Source organism: Canis aureus, chromosome 13 (genome assembly GCF_053574225.1).
Source record: "Canis aureus isolate CA01 chromosome 13, VMU_Caureus_v.1.0, whole genome shotgun sequence".
Lineage (NCBI taxonomy): Eukaryota > Metazoa > Chordata > Mammalia > Carnivora > Canidae > Canis > Canis aureus.
The window spans coordinates 21,834,756-21,856,043 of NC_135623.1; the positions used below are offsets into that span (position 1 = coordinate 21,834,756).

The window sequence follows — 21,288 nt, forward strand, 5'->3', positions numbered from 1 at the left end:
CAAGACCCATCTATACACTGTCTACAAGAGACTCCTTTTAGACCTAAAGACACCTGCAGATTGAAAGTGAGGGGATAGAGAAATATCTATCATGCAAATGGATGTCAAAAGGAAGCCAAAGTGGCAGTATTTCTATCAGATGAAATAGACTTTAAAGCAAAGACTGTAACAAGAGTCAAAGAAGGATACCATATCATAAAAAAAAGGCAATCCAACAAGAAGATACAATTCTAAATATTTATGGACACAACATGGGAGCCCCCAAATACACAAGATAGTTAAGAACAAACATAAAGGAACTAATCAATAATAATACAATAGCAGTAGAGGACTTTAACACCACACTTAACAGCAATGAACAGATCATCTAAACAGAAATTCAGTAAGGAAACAATGGCTTTGAATGACACAGTGAACCAGATGGATTTAACAGATATATTCAGAACATTTCAGTCCAGAATAGCAGAATACACATTCTTTTCAAGTGCATATGGAACATTCTCCAGAATAGATCACATAGTAGGCCGCAAAATAAGCTTCAGTAAATTCAAAAGGATCGAAGTCATACCATGCATCTTTTCTGACCACAATGCTATGAAACTAGAAGTCAACCACAAGAAAAAATTTGGAAAGACCACAAATACATGGAGGTTGAATAACATGCTGTTGAACAATGAATAGTTCAACCAGGAAATAAAAGAAGAAATTAAAAAGTACATGGAACAAATGAAAATGAAAACAACAATTCAAAACTTTTGGGACACAGCAAAAGCAGTTCTAAGAGGGAAGTTTATAGCAATATAGGCCTACCCCAGGAAGCAAGAAAAACTTCTAATATAGAACCTAACCTTACACCTAAAAGAACTAAAAGAACAACAACAACAACAAATGAAACTAAAACCAGCCAAAGAAAAGAAAAAAATAAAGGTTAGAGCAGAAATAAATGATATAGAAACTAAAAAAACATAGAACACAGCAATGAAACCAGGAGCTGTTTCTTTGAAAAAAAAAATCAATAAAATTGACAAACCTCTAGTCAGACTTATCAAGAAAAAGGGAAAAAACCCAAATAAATGAAAGCACAAATGAGAGAAGAGAAATAACAACAAACACCATGGAAATAAAATTGTAAGAGAATATTATGAAAAACTACCTGCCAACAAATTGGACAATCTATAAGAAATGGGTAGATTCCAGGGATCCCTGGGTGGCGCAGCGGTTTGGTGCCTGCCTTTGGCCCAGGGCGTGATCCTGGAGACCCGGGATCGAATCCCACATCGGGCTCCTGGTGCATGGAGCCTGCTTCTCCCCCTGCCTATGTCTCTGCCTCTCTCTCTCTCTCTCTGTGTGACTATCATAAATAAATAAAAATTTAAAAAAAAAAGAAAAAAGAAATGGGTAGATTCCAGAACCATATAATCTAACAAAAGTGAAACAGAAGAAATAAAAAACTTGAGCAGGCTGATTACAAGCAAAGAAATTGAATTGGTAATCCGAATACTCCCAGCAAACCAAAGTCCAGGACTAGATGGCTTCACAGGTGAATTCTATAAAACATTTAAGGAGTACCAGGGTGGCTCAGTCAGTTAAGCATCTGGCTTCAGCTCAGGTCATGATCCTAGGGTCCTGGGATCTAGCCCCACATTGGTAGCCGTGGTCAGCAGGGAGTCTACTTCTCCCTTTCCCTCTGCCCCTCCCCCTTGTTATCTCTTTCTCAAAATAAATAAATAAAATCTTTTTTAAAAGGTAAAAAGCATTTAAAGAAGAGCTAATGCCTATTCTTCTCAAACTATTCCAAAAAATAGATAAGGAAGGAAAACTTCCAAATTTATTCTGTGAGGCCAGCATTATCCTGACTAAGCATAAACCTGACTAAGACACCACTAGAAAAGAGAACTACAGGGCAATGTATCTGATGAACATAGATGGAAAAATCCTCAAGAAAATACTAGCAAACTAAATCAAACAGTACATTAAAGAAATCATTGACCACAATTCAGTGGGATTTCCTCCTAGGTTGCAAGGATGGTTCAATATTCACAAATCAATCAATGTGATACATTATATTAAGAGAAAGAATAAAAACCATATGACCATTTCAACAGATGCAGTAAAGACATTTGACAAAGTACAACATCCATTTGTGATAAAGCTCTCAACAAAGTAAGTTTAGAGGGAACATACCTCAACATTTGAATAACCCATAGCTAACATCATCCTCAGTGGGGAAAAACTGAGAGCCTTTCCCCTAAGATCAGCAACAAGATAAGGATGTTCACTCTCACCATTACTATTTAACATAGTACTGGAAGTCTTAGCCTCAGCAGTCAGACAACAAAAAGAAATAAAAGGCATCCAAATCAGCAAGGAAGAAGTCAGATATTCACTATTTGCAGACAACATGATATTCCCCATAGAAAACCCAAAAGATTCTACCACAAAATTGCTAGAATTCATACATGAATTCAGCAAAGTTGCAGGATATAAAATCAATATGCAGAAATCTGTTGCATTTCTATATACACATAATGAAGCAGTAGGAAAAGAAATCAAGTTATTGATCCCATTTACAACTGCATCAAAAACCATAAGATATCTAGGAATAACCTTAACCAAAGAAGTAAAACATCTGTACTCTGAAAACTATGGAACACTTAGGAAAGCAGTTGAAGACACACACAAAAATGAACAAACATTCCATGCTCATGGATCGGAAGAAAAAACATTGTCAAAATATCTATACTACCCAAAGGAATCTACACATTTAATGCAAACCCTATCAAAATACCACCAGTATTTTTCACAGAGATACAACAGACAATCCTAAAATTTGTGTAGAACCACATAAGACCCTGATAGCTAAGCAGTCCTGAAAAAGAAAAGAAAATCTGGAAGCATCATGATTTTGGACTTCAAGCAATGTTACAAAACTGTAGTCATCAAGACAGTATTGTACTGGCACAAAAACAGACACATAGATCAATGGAACAAAAAAGAAAACCCAGAAATGGGCCCTCAATTATATGGTAACTAATCTTTGACAAAGCAGGAAAGAATACCCAATGGGGAAGAAAAATACAGTCTCCTCAACAAATTGTGTTGGGAAAACTGGAGAGCAATATGAAGAAGAATGAAACTGGACCACTTTCTTTAACTATACACAAAAATAAATTCAAAATGGATGAAAGGGCCAAATGTGAGTCAGGAAACTGTCAACATCCTAGAGAACACAGGCAGCAACCTCTTTGACCATGGCCATAGCAACTTCTTACTAGACATGTCTCTGGAGGTAAGGGAAACAAAAGCAAAAATGAACTATTGGGACTTCATCAAGATAAAAAAAAGATAAAAAGCTGCACAGCAAAGGAAACAATCAGCAAAACTATAAGGCAGCCTATGGAATGGGAGAAGATATTTGCAAATGATGTATCTGAAGAAGGATTAGTATCTAAAATCTATAAGGAACTTACCAAGCTCAACATCCAAAAAAGAATCCAGTTTAAAAAATCTTCAGAGGGATCCCTGGGTGGCACAGCGGTTTAGCGCCTGCCTTTGGCCCAGGGCGCGATCCTGGAGACCCGGGATCGAATCCCACATCGGGCTCCCGGTGCATGGAGCCTGCTTCTCCCTCTGCCTGTGTCTCTGCCTCTCTCTCTCTCATTCTGTGACTATCATAAATAAATAAAAATTAAAAAAAAAAAGATAAAAAGCTGCACAGCAAAGGAAACAATCAGCAAAACTATAAGGCAGCCTATGGAATGGGAGAAGATATTTGCAAATGATGTATCTGAAGAAGGATTAGTATCTAAAATCTATAAGGAACTTACCAAGCTCAACATCCAAAAAAGAATCCAGTTTAAAAAATCTTCAGAAGGGATCCCTGGGTGGCACAGCGGTTTGGCGCCTGCCTTTGGCCCAGGGCGCGATCCTGGAGACCCGGGATCGAATCCCACGTTGGGCTCCCGGTGCATGGAGCCTGCTTCTCCCTCTGCCTGTGTCTCTGCCTCTCTTTCTCTCTGTGACTATCATAAATAAATTTAAAATTTTTTAAAAAAATCTTCAGAAGATATGAATAGACATTTTTCCAAACATCATACAGGTGGCTAACAGACAAAAAAATTTTCAGCATTATTCATCATCAGGAAAATACAAATGAAAACCACAATGAGATACCACTTCACACCTATTAGAGTGGCTAAAATTAACAATACAAGAAACAACAGGTGTTGGTGAGGATGGAAAGAAAGAGGAACCCTCTTGAACTGTTGGTGGAAATGCAAACTGGTGTAGCCATTCTGAAAACAATATGGAGGGTGACCCTGGTGGCGCAGCGGTTTAGTGCTACCTGCAGCCTGGGGTGTGATCCTGGAGACCTGGGATCGAGTCCCACATCAGGCTCCCTGCAGGGAGTCTGCTTCTCCCTCTGCCTGTGTCTCCGCCTCTCTCTCTCTCTCTCTCTCTCTCTCTGTGTCTCATGAATAAATAAATAAAATCTTTTTAAAAAATAAATAAAAAATAAAAACAATATGGAGGTTCCTTAATGAGTTAAAAATAGCACTGCCGTACAACCCAGCAATTGCACTACTAGGTATTTATCCAAAGGATACAAATCGGGATTTGAAGGGGCACATGCACCCCAATAGCAACAATGTCCACAATAGCCAAACTATGGAAAGAGCCCAAATGTCTATCAATAGATGAATGGATAAAGAAGATGTGATACAAAAAAAAAAAAAAAAAAGAAGAAGATGTGATACACACACACACACACACACAGAGTGGATTTACTCAACCTCAAAAAGAATGAAATCTTGCCATTTGCAATGATGTGGATGGAACTAGAGAGTGTTATGCTAAGTTAAAATACGTCACTCAGAGAAAGACAAATACCATATGATTTCACTCATATGTGGAATTTAAGAAACAAAACAGATGAGGATATGAGAAGGGAAGATTAAAAAAAGAGAAACACGATAAGACACTCTTAATGATAGAGAACGAAGTGAGGATTGATGGAAGGAGGTGGGTAGGGAATGGGCTAGGTGGGTGATGGGTAATTAAGGAGGGCACTTGTTATGATGAGCACTGGGTGTTTTTTGTAAGTCCTATTCCTGAAACCAATATTGCGCTGTATGTTAACTAGAATTTAAATAAACATTTGAAAAGAAAAACATTTTTAAAAATAAGGAATATAATACCAACTTCATATTATGATAAATTATTAAAACCACTCAATACAGTTCTGCTACATGATAGGTGCTTTACAAATATTTGATATTCTTTTCCTTTTTCTGCTAATATCCCTAAGCCTAGGGGTCTTCTGATACTTAAGGTCTCATTAAACTTTGATTTGAATGACTGAATTATTCCTACATTTCAAAACTATCAGTGCCATGTGCTAGTGAGTAGAGGGGTAACACTGCATAGTGTCATTGCACTAAGCTGTGCTTTCTGTATTTTATGAGGTTTCTTGCCTTTTAGGTATTCCACATGGCCACCATTTTGAAATTGTATGTTTTGAGGAAGAAGTGTCCATATTCTCCATGGCCTTTTCTTGTCCTTGTCATGGCGTTTTTTTTTGGTTTCTCTTGCATTTATAGCACTTACCTTAATCTAGATTGTACTGATGTTATTTGAAGACTTGTCTTTGCCCCCAAAGAGCTTAAAATCTACCTTAGAGGTTCTAACTTATTTGGGGTTTGTTTTTAACCTTTTGAGACTATAATGAAAGCTTTGAACCATTACCCCTTCCCCTGAGCAAATGTACATATGTACATATATACAAATAAGAGTTTTCATAATTAGTTCAGGAGGTTGGTGGACTCCAGTGTAAGGACTCTTTTTCTCAATATTGTATTCCTTAAGAGCTATATCTTCATTTCATTGACCTTTTATTATGGTAGAGCCTACTACATAGATAGAAGATACTCAGTAAAAAAGTTTCTGAATTAATTGAAATGCAAAATGAAAATCTTCAAGTTTCCTACTACAGAATCTCTAATCACACTTTCTTTGTTTCCTTAGGCTTCCATCTCAGTGGCACAGTAACTGAGGCAGCTACTACTTCTGAACCAGCAGTGACTTACAAAGTTGCAATCAGTTTTGATAGATGCAAAATCACTTCAGTGACATGTGGCTGTGGGAACAAAGACATATTCTACTGTGCTCATGTGGTAGCACTCTCACTCTACAGGATCCGTAAACCAGACCAAGTCAAATTGCGTCTTCCTATCTCAGAAACCCTTTTCCAGATGAATAGGGACCAGTTACAAAAGTTTATTCAATATTTAATTACGGCACACCACACTGAAGTTCTTCCTACTGCACAGAAACTGGCAGATGAGATTCTTTCCTCCAACTCAGAAATCAACCAAGTGAATGGTAATTATACAACATTTTTATTGCTAAAAACCTACTTTGTTGCTTTTTTGCATATTTAGAGGTTGAAATTTGCAGGAGGGGGGATATTTTTGCAATTGCAATCATTTATTTTTAATGAATCAATTCTATCCAAACACTATTTAACTCTTAGTTTCTTTCTTTCTTTTTTTTTTTTTTTTTTAAGATTTTATTTATTCATGAGAGACACACACAGAGAGGCAGAGACACAGGCAGAGGGAGAAGCAGGCTCCATGCAGGTAGCCTGATGCGGGATTTGATCCTGAGACTCCAGGATCATGCCCTGGGCCAAAGGCAGGAGCCAAACCACTGAGCCACCCAGGGATCCCCTAACTCTTAGTTTCTTAAAGCAGTCCAATTGTCTGCCTTATAAAGGTTTTGGCAAAAAAAAGGACAGAGAATGTTAGAGTTATATATTGATCTAGTTTATGGACTTTATTTGTCCATATAATCCTGTCCCCAGGAGCCTGGAATATTCAGGAGTGAGAGAAAGCCTAAAATAATTTGTGTCATTTGATGAAATTAGATGGATATGACAATTCTCTTAACATTTTAGAATCCCACATAACATGAGGGTTATTTTATTTTTTTATTTTTTAAATTTTTTTTTAATTTATTTATGATAGTCACACAGAGAGAGAGAGAGAGGCAGAGACACAGGCAGAGGGAGAAGCAGGCTCCATGCACCGGGAGCCCGACATGGGATTCGATCCTGGGTCTCCAGGATCACGCCCTGGGCCAAAGGCAGGCGCCAAACCGCTGCGCCACCCAGGGATCCCACATGAGGGTTATTTTAAATAGCATCTGTTAACATTGTGCTTATGTGCTATGTGTGATGGAAGAGTACATGGATGGAGAAAGATATTATGCTCACTTATTTGTTCAACAAGTATATATTTGAGTACCTGCTTTGTGCAAGCAGTAGTGCTGATTGTTGCAGGCATAAAACAGACATGCTTCCTGCCCTCAAGTGGCTTAAAAATCTAGTAGAAAAGATAGCTAAGTTTGAAACAAATGCTTTTTTTTTTTTTATTTTAATGAAGCCAGGTTGTAAAGGAAACTAATCATAGGAAAATTATCATAGGAAACTAAAGGATAAGGGATCCCTGGGTGGCTCAGTGGTTTAGCGCCTGCCTTTGGCCCAGGGCGCAATCCTGGAGTCCCGGGATCGAGTCCCGCATCGGGCTCCCTGCGTGGAGCCTGCCTCTCCCTCTGCCTGTGTCTCTGCCCCTCTCTCTCTCTCTCTCTATGTCTATCATAAATAAATAAATAAATCTTAAAAAAAAAAAAAAGAAACTAAAGAATTTTGAGAAGGCATTTTGTTTGTTAGATCCTATACTGTTCCAGGCACCACCGAAGGGTCTCTGAATATGTTAATTCATTTAGCTTTCAAAACTAGTCTGTGAAGTAAGTGTTTTAACTATTCCCATTTTATAAATAAGGAAATTATTTATAACCCAGGCTCACCTGACCTCAGAACTCAATGTTTTTGTGTTTCTCTATACTACCTATTTATTTTTAGAAGATAATTTTGGTTCCAGCGTACAAGAGGCAAAGAGACCAGGTGGATGGCCTGTATAATACCGTGGTCCATGTTCCAAAGGGTCTGCCTTTCCTAGTTGTCCAATAGAACTAATCAAGTCCTACACACGACCTCACCACTCCTCAGAAACAAACATGATCAGACAGACGAGCTTCCAGGAACTCTTGCTAACTAGCAGAAATTATCTCTTCTTGTTTTATACAGAAAGTTGTGGTGTTTACATAATAACTGAGCTCTCTCTATTTGAATGATACTCTTAAAGAGTAGCTTCACGTATGTCTTATCCCACATAAGGAGGCTGTGCTACTACTCTGGCCTCCTTCAGCCTAGAGCTCTTAGAGACCTGAGTTCTGCCTCATACCAACGTCTGTAGCATCAAAGAGAAATACTGCTCTGTACCCCAGTAACTAGGTTTTGATCTGTTCTCATGCTTTATTCCCATTAGCTCTTTCTTAAAAGTTTTGCCTATTTCCAAGCTCTCTTACCTTTCTTGTAGTGACCACCTCAGTTAAGGACATGAGTTAAACCTGTCTTGTTTGTACCACTACTGTCATCAAAGCAACTCTCTTCTCTCCTTACCACTGTGCTAAAGCAATTTTTGTCTTTCCTTGAACTTCCCATCTGAGTATGCTATTATATATTTGTCTGAAACTAGGCTTAAATTGCCGCATTGATATGTTTTTCAACCTTCCCCAGGAACAACATCTATACCTGTGTTTATTTCATACTAATATTAGCTTTCTACACCACAAGGCCTTTCCTTTTTTCTTTTTTTAAGATTTTATTTCTTTATTTGGCAGAGAGAGTGAGCACACACACGCACAAGCACAAGCAGGGATAGCAGCAGAGGGAAAGAAAAGCACGCTCTCCACTAAACAGAGGGCCTGATGTGGGACCCAGTCCCAGGACCCTGGGATCATGACCTGAGCCAAAGGTAGACACCCAACCGACGGAGCCATCCCCACAAGGCCTTTCCTAATCTATTTCTAATAACCAGTGTTGATATCAGTAATGCTACTGAAAAGAGGGACAGAGAATGGAGATATCTTAAGAGATACTGGATTCAACATCCAGGTATATAGGATGTGTAGGGAATAAAAAAAAAAGAGAGAGAAAGGTGGGAGAAAACAATCTTAGAATGTCTAGCTACGATAACGTTGATGAATTTGATGATAATGTTGCCATTCACTGAGGGAACATAAGAGGAGGAATGAACTTTGGAGGAAGATGAATTTAGTTTAAATTGGAGATGCTTGTAGAACATTTAGGAAAAGGTTTCTTTCGGAAAGTTGGATATATGGATCTGCAACTGAGGTCAAAAGTCAGAATTTTGGAGTTATTAGCATAGAGATGCTTGAAGTCATGTTTCTTTTCCCTGCTAAATCTTTAAACACTTAGATCATCTTCCTTCTCCTCTTTCTCAAACTTCTTCCTTACCAAAATAGACTTAAAGAGCAGGAACAAGATTTCTAAAACTGCTAGCTCTCTGCTTTTAATCCCATGAATGGATCCAGGCATTGCTGTGATCCTCAGTTCCTTGAAACCCTTTTTTTCCCATGTAGTTTTACCTAGACTTTGCCTTGTCCCCTTTGGTAGACTGTCTTTCTGCATCTGCTACTGCTCCATATTCTATGATTTGATTTGGTAACTCCATACCCTGAGATTCTCTGGTATACCGCATCCTACTCAGGGATTCAGTTGTTGCTTACCCATGAAGAGAGATTGGATACCTTGAGACAAGTAAGGTAACTTGAAGAGTAGCATCAGAAACCATGTTTTACTAACTTCTGAGTCTCTGTCACCTAGCATGATACCTGCAAAATAATAAGGCTTACTGAATGAACACAGCCATGCATATACAGGTGATGAAAACAGGAGTCAGTGTAGGTATGAGCAAAGTAAAATGAGAAATGAGAAAAAAAAATAGCTAGCAATTATTAAAGTCAGTATAGAAAAAAAAGTCAGTATAGAGCTGAGTGAATAACTGAGTTGTTTCAAGACGTGAATAGTCAAGAACATTGAATATTGTAGAAGATATAGACTAGAGTTAAGAACGTAGAAAGGCAAGTTGAGGGACATAGAAACTATCCAGAGAAAAGAAAACTTTGAGAAATTATTAATAATATTATCATTAGAGTACAAGAAAATATTGCAACCATGAAATGAGAACTGGATGCTATAGAAACAAATTCACCCAACAGAAAGAACTAATGAAAATTACAAATATAATGGCAAAATTTTATAAAACTAAGTGATGGAAAATAAGGGTAAGGAAAGTTCCAGTAAAGCAAAGCAAAAAGACAGACGTCAAACAAGAGAGAAGAAATTTATCAAAAATTAAGAGAACAAGTACTAGGAATTCCAGTGTTTGAGTAATTGGGGTTCCATGAAACCCTTCAATTAAATAATTAAAATTTTCTAGGGACGCCTGGGTGGCTCAGCAGTTGAACATCTACCTTTGGCTCAGGGGTGTGATCCTGGAGTTCTGGGATGGAGTCCTGCATTGGGCTCCCTACATGGAACCTGTTTCTCCCTCTGCCTGTGTCTCTGCCTCTCTTTGTGTGTCTCTTATGACTAAATAAATAAAATCTTTAAAAAAAAAAAAAAGAAAACTTTCTAGAATAAATGCATGTTAGTTCCCAAAGTGAAAAGACTCCACTAAATGCTCAGCAGGGGAAAAAGAAGAATCATTTCAAAAAATGGAGCTGGATCAAATAGATATTCATGTGGGGGGGAACAAAATTCAATTCCTTTCTCATATCTTACAGAAAAATCAATCATAGATGGATTGCAGATATAAATGTGAAAAATAAAACAAGTATATAGAAAATAACAGAAAATAACTTCATGTCTTTGAGTTAGGAAAAAATTTTCTTAAGTAGGAAAAGATTTGAAAATGGGACTACATTAAAATTTTAGACTTCTTTTTATCAAAAGGCACCTAAGACACTAAAAAAGGCAAGTAGTGGGAGAAAGTATTTACACTATATATATCTAACAAAGAGTTTATATCCTAAATACAATAAAGAACCCCTACAAATAGTAAAATTGACAAGAGACACAGAAAGGCACTTGACAAAAAGGATATCCAAATGGTTAATAAGCATATTAAAAAGTGCTTTAACTAATTAGTAATTAGGGAAATGCGACTTAAAACCACTGAGATACCAATACATACCCACCAGAATGTCTATATTTTTAAAACTCAATAGCAACAATTGGTGAAGATATTGAGCAACTGGAATTAATAATATATTGCATGTGAGAATTAATATATTGCAGCTATAAATTGTGGCAGTCACTTTGGGAAATTGTTTAATATCATCTAACTAAAGTTGAGCGTATGCATACTCTGTGTGACCCAGAAATTCTTCTAGATGTCTACTCAATGGAAATGAGCAGCATGATTTGTAACAGCTTAAATAGAAACAATCCAATGTCTATCAACAGTAGAGAGACTAGATAAATTGATACATTCATATAATGGAATTTATACATTCATATAATGGAATTTATACATGAGTGAAAGTAAATGAAGAACTACTGCTAAGCCCCAAAATATGGGTGAATCTTACAAACATGATGTTGAGTGAATGAAGCCAGACACAAAAGAATAACTTTTGTATAATTCTATTTATGTAAAGTTCAAAAACAAGTCCTTGGTGTTAGAAGTTAGGATAGTGGTTAATTTGGGGGAAGAGGAAAGGAGATAGTGTTTGTGAAAGAGCTTATGGGATGCTGGTAATATTTTATTTCTTAACTTTGGTGATAGTTACACTGCTATAATCACTATGTGATAATTCATCAACCTGTACACTTAAGATTTGTGTGCTCTTTATAATTTATATTTCAGTTTTAAAGATCAATGTAATTTTATCTTATTATTTTTTTAAATAAATTTTTATTTATTTATGATAGTCACACAGAGAGAGAGAGAGAGGCAGAGACACAGGCAGAGGGAGAAGCAGGCTCCATGCACCAGGAGCCCGATGTGGGATTCGATCCCGGATCTCCAGGATCGCGCCCTGGGCCAAAGGCAGGCGCTAAACCGCTGCGCCACCCAGGGATCCCTCAATGTAATTTTAAAAGCAGTGTGTGTATATGCGTATATGTACATGTGTACACAAAGACTGGAAGGAAATAAGCCATAATATGAACAATAGTGATCTATGACTGGTAGCATTATAGGTGGATTTTATTTTCTTTGTGCTTTTATATTTTACACAATAGCATGTATTATTTTTATAATTTAAAAAAGGATGTTTAACAATGAAAGAAAAATTGGTTCCACAGGCTTAATAGTTTCCTCAGGACAGGTCTCTTTTTTACAGCCTCAATGCTAACTAACTTAGAGCCTCAATCCACATGATGATTTGTTCCATAATTATTTCTAAAAGACATCCTTTCTATTTTATTTTTATCTTCACTTGTTACCATTTCTCATACAATCCTGTGGAAAATTTCACACTATAACATTAATGTGTCATTTGCACCGACTGGGTACACTTTACCACTACTGAAGATAATTAGTTTCATACTCATCTCTTTTTATTTTCATAAAAATAATCTAACATGAACATATATAGAAACATTTTTCTCTCTTTTTTTAACCAAAGGACTTTTTTTAAGGATTTTGCCTGGGAGTTAGTGAGAGACAGCCCACAGCTGGAGAGACTATGAACTACAGACCTGGTTTATCTAATTAAAATTATCCGTGTTTTTGTTCATTCATTCCTACATGCTCTACCCTCCTCTACAATCTGACCTTTAATCTTGACATTTCTTACAGATTAATCTTTTCTCCTGTTCTTATTCTACATGATCTCTTTAGGAAATCTCAGCTACATCCTTGACTTGAAATGTCATCTTGTACTATGACTCACAGATTATTTCTCCTGTATCCAGCTGACTATTCCGTATCACAGAGACATCCCCAGATCAACATATCCAGATGTGAATTTATCTTTCTCCCCAAACTTGTTCAATAAATAGCATCACCATTTACCCACTGGATCATGATAGAAATCTTATAGTCATCCCTTATACTTTTTCATTTATAACCCATAGGCATTTGATTACAAGACCTGTTAATTTTACCTCTAAAATATATTTCATTTTTCACTTCTCACTTTTGATACAACCATCACCCTAAATCAAACTACTATAATCTCTCACCTAGATTGCTACTGTACAGTTCTAACTTATCTTTCCATTTCCACTATTGCTCCCTTCTAGTCCATTCTCCACACAGTGATCCAAAGTAACTTTTCTATATCTACAGATTTTGTCATGGATAAAGTCCAAATTTCACATGGCCTACAAAACCTTACATGGTCTGGCTTTTGCTTACATTTTCACGTGACTCTTCCCTCTTCCTGAAATACTTTTCCTGTCCTCTCTACCCCTTATTATAAATGTACTTACTACAATAATTTGTGACTTTATGCTTTTTTGAGCAAAAAGTACACACAGTATATCCTCCACTCTTTTCTAGGCCAACTCCTAATTCATTCCTCAGGGTGTTCACTTATATGCCACTTTCTCAGGGAAAATTTTGACCTTTCTTCCCACACAAATTTGTTTATGTGTAATTATTTGTTTAATGCCCCTTTCCTCAACTAATCTATCAGCTCCACAAGGATAAGAACTGTATCTGCTTTGTTGACACTATATATCCAGTATTTGGCACAGGTCCTGCACATAGTAGGCTCTCAATTAATATTGGTTGAGTAAATGAATATGTCTTAGAAAATCCTTCTTGAGGCCTCTTGCCAATTCATGCTCTCCCAGATGACTTTAATTCCTTCAACAGTCATACCAACTCCTTATAATAATGTTATCTGGATGCCTCAAATACTGACTCACTCCTTTTTTTTTTTTTTTTTTTCTGCAACCATCCATTTTGGCAGCTCCATTTCTCATCTCCTGGGTTCATTGTAGATCAGCAAACATTTACATAGTTTACCTTCCTTTCTTTCCTATCAAATAAACAAATCCTTATGAAGTTCTGGTTGAAATTTTACTGTTAGTAACTTCAAGGCTTTGCCTTATCCTAGCCCTATCCCAGCAGTTTTCTATAGTCTGTACACTGCATATTTATAAACTGTGCCTTATTTCTTCCAGAGCTGCTGCCACTAGCACCACCTGGGCCCAGAAGATTCTTCAGTTTTCTCCATACCCCTTTGAGCTTTTAGAGGGGGTATCACTCCACATTTCTAGTCAGTTAATTAAGGCCATCTCCCCTGGGAGAGGACTGGGTCCTGTTCCTGCTTTTTTGTATCCTAATTGAATCACCCAAAGGTCAGAATTGGTATTCAGACCATTTCTGGTTTTTGGAACACCGTTTCTATCCTCCCTCATCCCCATCCTTGGTAACAAGATACTCAGAAGCCCAGGCTTGGTTCATACCTAGTATACCTCATTTTATCTCAGTTCTATCTTTATAGAGCTACTGAAAACTAGAATCATTAGAGATGAAACTCTATAATTTGCATTTTTAACACAAACCCCAGGTGATTATTCTGTATATTAACATTTAAGAATCACTGTACTGGTGAGAACTCTATTATCCCCACTAAGGAGAAAATGCCTTATTTTGACTAATCTTATATTCTATGTAGTGGAATAGGCCAAAAAAGGGTTTGACTATTCAAACACACCATCCAGCTTTACTAAGTTCAGGGCCCTGAAACTAGCTGGTGGCTCTTCATGCTCAGGCCTATGAGACTAGAGGTTCAAGTGTAGTGTTGTAGTGAAAAACAGACTTTGAAGAGAGACCAACATATAGATATTGGCTCATGTACTTTCCATTTGTTATATTACTTACTTGTATAAGCTTTAGTTTTTCCATTTTAAAGTTAGGATAATAATACTACCTTATAGAGTTATGAGTTCATTGGAATTTACTTACCAAATAATCACTGAGCACCTACTGTGTGCCAGGTACTGTTCTACACATTGCAAATATACCAGCAAACAAGATCATATATGCCCTCAAGGACAGTATGTTCTAGTGAGGATATGTATAAAGAGTGCTTAGACTCTGGCATGTAGGAAGCACTAAAGAAATGGCTCTTCTTTGACAGTTTAGGGATACAAAAGAAGTATAGGATATATTATTTGCCCACCTGGAGTTTAAATCTGGATGGCCAGTGAGACATCTTTTTGTTCATTCTATGAATATTAACTTAGTGCTGTAATCAGCCAGGCACTGTGAGGTACAAAACTAAACACCCTTTAAAAACTTCAGTTTGGGGAATATATGAGAAATGCACAATTCTGATATAGAACAAAATGCAACAGGTCTTTAGGAAAAGTAATAATAAAATGCTAAGAGTATTACTCCTTTTATATGTATTTGAGCATAAAATAGACATACTTTTGACAGGTGGAAACGGGTTTTATGGCTAATTCAATGAGAGGATAAAAAGAACCTCTCCTGCTAAATGAACTAAGTAGCACATAAAGCATGTTGGCCTTTCTGTATACTTATTTTATGGTTTCCATTGCTCATTGCAGCCCTGACTAGAGCTAAGGCAATACTGACAGTAAGAAGTATTATTTGTTTGGCCAAAGAACAGGTTGTAGGAGGGGGAAAGAAATAAAGGAAAAAGCAGAAGTAAAGTCCTAAGGAAATGTGATTGACTAAGTAAAGTCATAAGGAAATGTGATTGACTTCTGGGAGCACTAAGTTTCTAGATGAAACAGCATAAATATAGGGTACACAAAGCTAGAATTGAAAGATAAGGCCAGAGCATGGAGAGCCTTGAATGCCAAGCTTAAGGCTTTTGGACTTAATATGATAAAAATGGTGCATCTCATTGAAGATTTCTGAGTGGGAAAGTGACATAATCAGAACTGTGTCTAGAAAAATACATTTGAAGAAAAGTAGCATATAAGTAGATAACCATAAATTGGACAGTCAAATGTATTAATTAGTACTTGTAAAATAACTGAACTGTGAACCCACCTGATTTCGTGGAGAATCAGATGCACTAAAAAAGCTCAGCAAAAGAACAGATTTTCTGTGTAGACTTGAATTTCATTTAAACAGGACTTTGATATAGGAAGACAAAAGAAAAAGTAGACTGATGAAACATGACATGAATTTATAATCTATTGCATGTGACCACACCTGTAGAGTGTTTGATTTATACCCTTGTATCACTTGAAGGCAGATTTCTAAAAACTTAACACAGGATTCTGGCTTTGAAAAAGTGAGAGAAGGGGATCCCTGGGTGGCTCGGCAGTTTAGCGCCGCCTTCGGCCCAGGGTATGATCCTGGAGACCTGGGATCGAGTCCTGTGTCAGGCTTCCTGCATGGAGCCTGCTTCTCCCTCTGCCTGTGTCTCTGCCCCACTCTCTCTCTCTCGAATAAATAAATAAAATCTTTAAAAAAGAAAAAGTGAGAGAAGATAGAGTTTTCATTCCATAAATATTTCCTAGGTGCCTGTCTCATTACCATCCCTGTGCTATTGGTGATTCAACTGTGAGCAAGCAGTTACAGGGCACTAAGGGAGAGGGATGGGTAAATAACTAAAACTGTTTTCAGGTGTTGCAGTGAGTCCAGAAATGAAAGATATTTTTGAGTATAAATTTATAAAATTTTGTCACTTTGTATCAAGTTTCTAGAAATTTAGAAGTGTTGACTGCCAAGAAGCTACAATTTTGTAATGAACTTTAAAAACAGAATTTTTTAACCTGTATTTTCAGGTTTATTTGAACTTCATAAAAGGGCAAAAGGAAAAAAAAATAAATGTCACCCTCCTAGGAAAAAAAATACATCACTATTTTCATGTTTGGGCATTTCGTTCTGGGATTTTTTCCCCCTAGAATGGTATTTGAAGACCTTGGAAAGGGATATGACGGAGACATCAGTGCATGTGAAACTAGCATTGGCCCTCTTATATTTATTTAGGACCACACAGTTGACGAAGCCCAGAATAAGGCAGAATAAGCCATCCATTTTTTAATATATTCACAGAATACCCCTCCTGCCAAGTGTGTAGCATATGAATTCAGGGGATTCATTTCACCATTCCCATTCCTTGCAGGTGCCCCTGACCCCACAGCTGGGGCCAGCATTGATGATGAGAACTGTTGGCATTTGGATGAAGAACAGGTGAAAGAACAAGTGAAGCTATTTCTCTCCCAGGGTGGTTACTATGGCTCTGGAAAGCAGCTCAATTCAATGTTTGCCAAGGTAAGATATGAAAGGTACTTTTTTTCCTTTAAGTAAACTGGGCTCACCACACTCCTGGCTTCTTGCATTGTGGTTAGCTCACTTGATCTATCTGTACTGAATACTTGAAAACTAATGGGAGGGCTAATCAGAGCAGACCTAATCCAGAGCAGGTGGCATCCAGGGACTCCCCAGCCCCTACTACCTCACCCTGGTAGTCCTCTTCCTTCTGCTCCACTCTAAATAAGTTAGCATTGCTGGGGGTTTTAGTAAGGAAGCCACCAACTCTGTACTTTGAACCCAAAGCTGCTGGATGAGGCCTTGAAGAGATGTGATATTTTGGAACTGTGGGCTCTCACCGCAGACTTACTTTTTTTTTTTTTCTTAACACCTTTAGTGAGATAATTCACCCATTTCAAGTGTGCAGTTCAGTGTTTTTTAATATATTCAAAGATATGTGCACCAGTCACCATAACCAATTTTAGAACATTTTTATCACTCTAAAAAGAAACCCTGCACCCTTACCTGTCACTTCTCTATCCCTCACTCCCCTGCCCCCAGCCCTAAGCCACCACTAATCTCCTTTCTGTCTCTATAGATTTCCCTATTCTGGGCTTTCCCGGGAATGGAATATAGTCTTTTGTGACTGGCTTCTTTAACTTAACATAATATTTTCAAGGATCATCCATGTTGTAACATTACCTGTACTTAATTCCTTTTTGTGGTTGAATAATATTCCACTGTAGGGTATACCACTTTTGTATATCTATTCTCTGTTAGTGGATATTTGGATTATTTCCACCTTTGGGCTATTAAAAGTAATGCCTTTTTAAGCATTCTCATGCAAGTTTCTATATGGACGTTTCTATATGGTGTTTTCATATCTCTCTAGAATTGGAATTGATAGGTCATATAGTTCTACATTTAGTCATTGAGACACTACTATACTGATTTCTGAAGTGGCTACATCATTTTACAGTCCCACCAACAGTGTTTCAGGGTCAATTTCTCTATATCTTTATCAACACTTGTGGTTATCTGACTTTTTGATTCTAACCATCCTAGTGGATATGAAGTAGCATCTCATTGTGCACAGCAGGCTTTCTTGATATATGCAGAGAACTTGCTTATAGAACAAGAAGCCTTCTTTTTGGCTCTTTGGGTATGTTATGCTTGGATACTTCATCTTCTCCTCCCCTCCTTCTCCTCCTGCTTTTTTATGATGTGCAGTCACCAACCCCTGGCCCCTCCTTATGTGTCAGGTTCGAGAGATGCTGCGGATGAGGGATTCCAATGGAGCCAGGATGCTGACGCTGATAACTGAGCAGTTTATGGCTGACCCACGACTCACACTCTGGAGGCAGCAAGGAACAAGCATGACAGATAAGTGCAGGCAACTCTGGGATGAGCTAGGTAAGTCCCCAGATCTCAGAGAAGTGCTACGTCTGTCCCACTAGTTTGCTCCCTGCATCAGTGTTAGTGAACACTTGCCATCAGTCATTACCTGGGTCTTGCCAAATGAACTTTAGCCTAACTGTGGGAGATAAAGGCTATACAAAGGCCACCCAGAGTATTCTGAACTCATTTGTGTTGCTTCCACATTATTGTGCTTTGCTGTTGACATCAGTATTCTTTCTGTTCCAGATGTTACCACGTAGAAGCCATTGCTGAAGGAAAATGTCTTCCCTTGGCATTTGTTGCTTAGCACTAGCCTGGCTCTCCAGATACTTATCAACTACATTTCTTGCTTTCCCTGGGTCTGCTCTTTTTATCACTACTAGACACACCCCTTAGATGTAGGGCAGTTTCCAAGACTTGGGCCTTGGACTTCTATTCTTCTTCCTCTATACCCCCTTGAGAACTTGTATTTTAAGATGTCATGGCTTCAGAGCTTATCTCTCTGTTGATCTCAGCTTCATCTTCTTTCCATTTACCTGAGTTCCAGTCCCATATTGATGCTGCCCTATAACCATTTCCACTGAAAAAATCCCCTGATCACCTCAAGCTTGAGAAATCAAAAAATGAATTCAGCCTTCTACCAAAAAAGGTTCCACTAACTCTCGCAGTGGCATCACCATTCCTCACTCTACCGAACTTACTGGCAAGCCTTCATTTTTTTTTTTCATTCCCAACATTCAGTCACCAGTCTCATTTGATGTGATGCCTTGACCTTCAAAATGCAATTCAGTGTCCATTTACACTTTTGGGAACTTTTTTTTAAAGATTTTATTTATTTATTCATGAGAGACATGCAGAAAGAGAGAGAAAGAGAGAGAGAGAGAGAGGCAGAGACACAGGCAGAAGGAGAAGCAGGCTCCATGCAGGGAGCCTGACATGGGACTCCATCCCAGGTCTCCAGGATCAGGCCCTGGGCTGAAGTTGGCGCAAAACCGCTGAGCCACCCGCGCTGCCCTGGAAACTTTTAGATTAAGTTAAATGTGGACTCTCTGTTCTAGATTCTCCTCATCAAGGCCATCTTCTTTGGTCATTGTTTCTCTGTATCATTCTACTGCTCCAAGGCCAGTTTTGCTTTGCTAATATTCAACCCCTCTCTCTGTTTTCAGAATCTTCCATACCCTAAATCCAATCATGGCCCCACTTTTCCGTTATGCTGGAAAACTTCTGTGCAACATATTCTAAAAGTTCTAATATAGCTCCTCCTATCTCCATGCCAGAAAGCAACAACAAACTTTCTTCTCATACAAAGTAATACAAGAGAAAACCTCAGGTTAGGAGTTTATTGAGTTCTTCTGGACTGAAGCCTCTGGAACCTATGTTTCATAGCCTCAAAGCTAAAAGCCCTGCAGAGTGAGGCTTCATGACTCTGCAACTATATTCATTTACTTTGGGGCTGGTAAGTGTGTGGTTTCGTTTTGAATGCTGAGGCTTTTTTATTTCACCTATGGCACTAATGGCTCTGGAGCTCTCAATACTAACAAATAGCTATATTTCTGAGTGTTATGTGCCAGTCTTTGTGTTAAAGATTACACTCACATTCTTTCACTTAATTCTCATAACCACCCTATTAGGTAATAATGTATTTATTGCAAAGAAACAGAGATGGCTCTGGTTACTTTTGGGTACAGAATAAAATAGAAAACTGTCTCTACCATGACATAGTCACACTTTCTGAAGTATAGGAATGTTGCACTATTAATCTAAAGCTACTGGTCCAACCGGTTGTGACCAGAGTCGCATGATACAGCACATGGCAACTTGGGCACTACTTCTAGACTCTTTAATCATAATGGAGTATAGTCATGGACTCCCTTCCATTGTAAGATTTGGGCATCTTCATATTTTTAAATGAGAAAATTGAGCTTAGGAAAGTTAAGTATTTTATTCAAGATCACACACTAGTGAGTGGTGATTCTACTGATGGAACTGCAGTCTTTTTGACTCCATCCAAATCAAGCATCTTCTGCGACATCTCCCTTAATTCTATCTTGTTATGTACTTTTTTTTTTCTCCAAAGTGCATGTTTATAAATTTAAAATCAGCCTTCTTCAGTGAATCAGTTTCATCTGAGGCCTGAATCTCATGGAGTGGTTTCTGTCATATTCATGGGATTGTGTTGTGGACTTGGGCTTGGCCTTTGGGCCAAAGATAGGTGAGAAGAAGTTAACATAGCTGGTACTTTTAAAGCATTTGTCATATATTTAGGTTTATCATGAAAAGCTCTTCCTTCTGACATTTTTTTTTTTTTAAGATTTTATTTATTGGGTAACCCAGGTGGCTCTGCAGTTTAGCGCCTTCAGCCCAGGGCCTGATCCTGGAGACCAGGGATTGAGTCCCACATTGGGCTTCCTGCATGGAGCCTGCTTCTCCCTCTGCCTGTGTCTCTGCCTCTCTCTCTCTTTGTGTCTCTCATGAATTATTTATTTATTCATGAGAGACACAAGACGCAGAGACAAAGGCAGCAGAAGGAAAAGCAAGCTCCCTGCGGGAAACCGGATGCTGGACCATATCCCAGGACCCCGGGATCGCTCCCTGAGCCAAAGGCAGACACTCAACTGCTCACCCAGGCGTCCCATCCTTCTGACATTTTTGTAACTAAGAAATTGCTATATCCATCTTCCAAGAAACCCTCAGCATTCTGCAAAGATAGTGGTTCTCAAACTTCTCAAAATCACCAAGAGTACTTATTTTTTTAAAGATTTATTTA

The 21,288-nt window shown here is 38.0% G+C and overlaps 1 protein-coding gene across 1 annotated transcript in view; it reads left to right on the top strand.

The window, feature by feature from the left end:
• Nucleotides 1-21,288, top strand: part of ZSWIM5 (zinc finger SWIM-type containing 5) — a 207,273-nt gene that overhangs the window by 127,463 nt on the left and 58,522 nt on the right. The window contains exons 2-4 of the mRNA XM_077845218.1: nucleotides 6,025-6,381; nucleotides 16,996-17,144; nucleotides 18,386-18,536. Of these exons, the coding sequence (XP_077701344.1) occupies nucleotides 6,025-6,381; nucleotides 16,996-17,144; nucleotides 18,386-18,536 (657 nt within the window). The remainder of the gene's footprint in view (nucleotides 1-6,024; nucleotides 6,382-16,995; nucleotides 17,145-18,385; nucleotides 18,537-21,288) is intronic.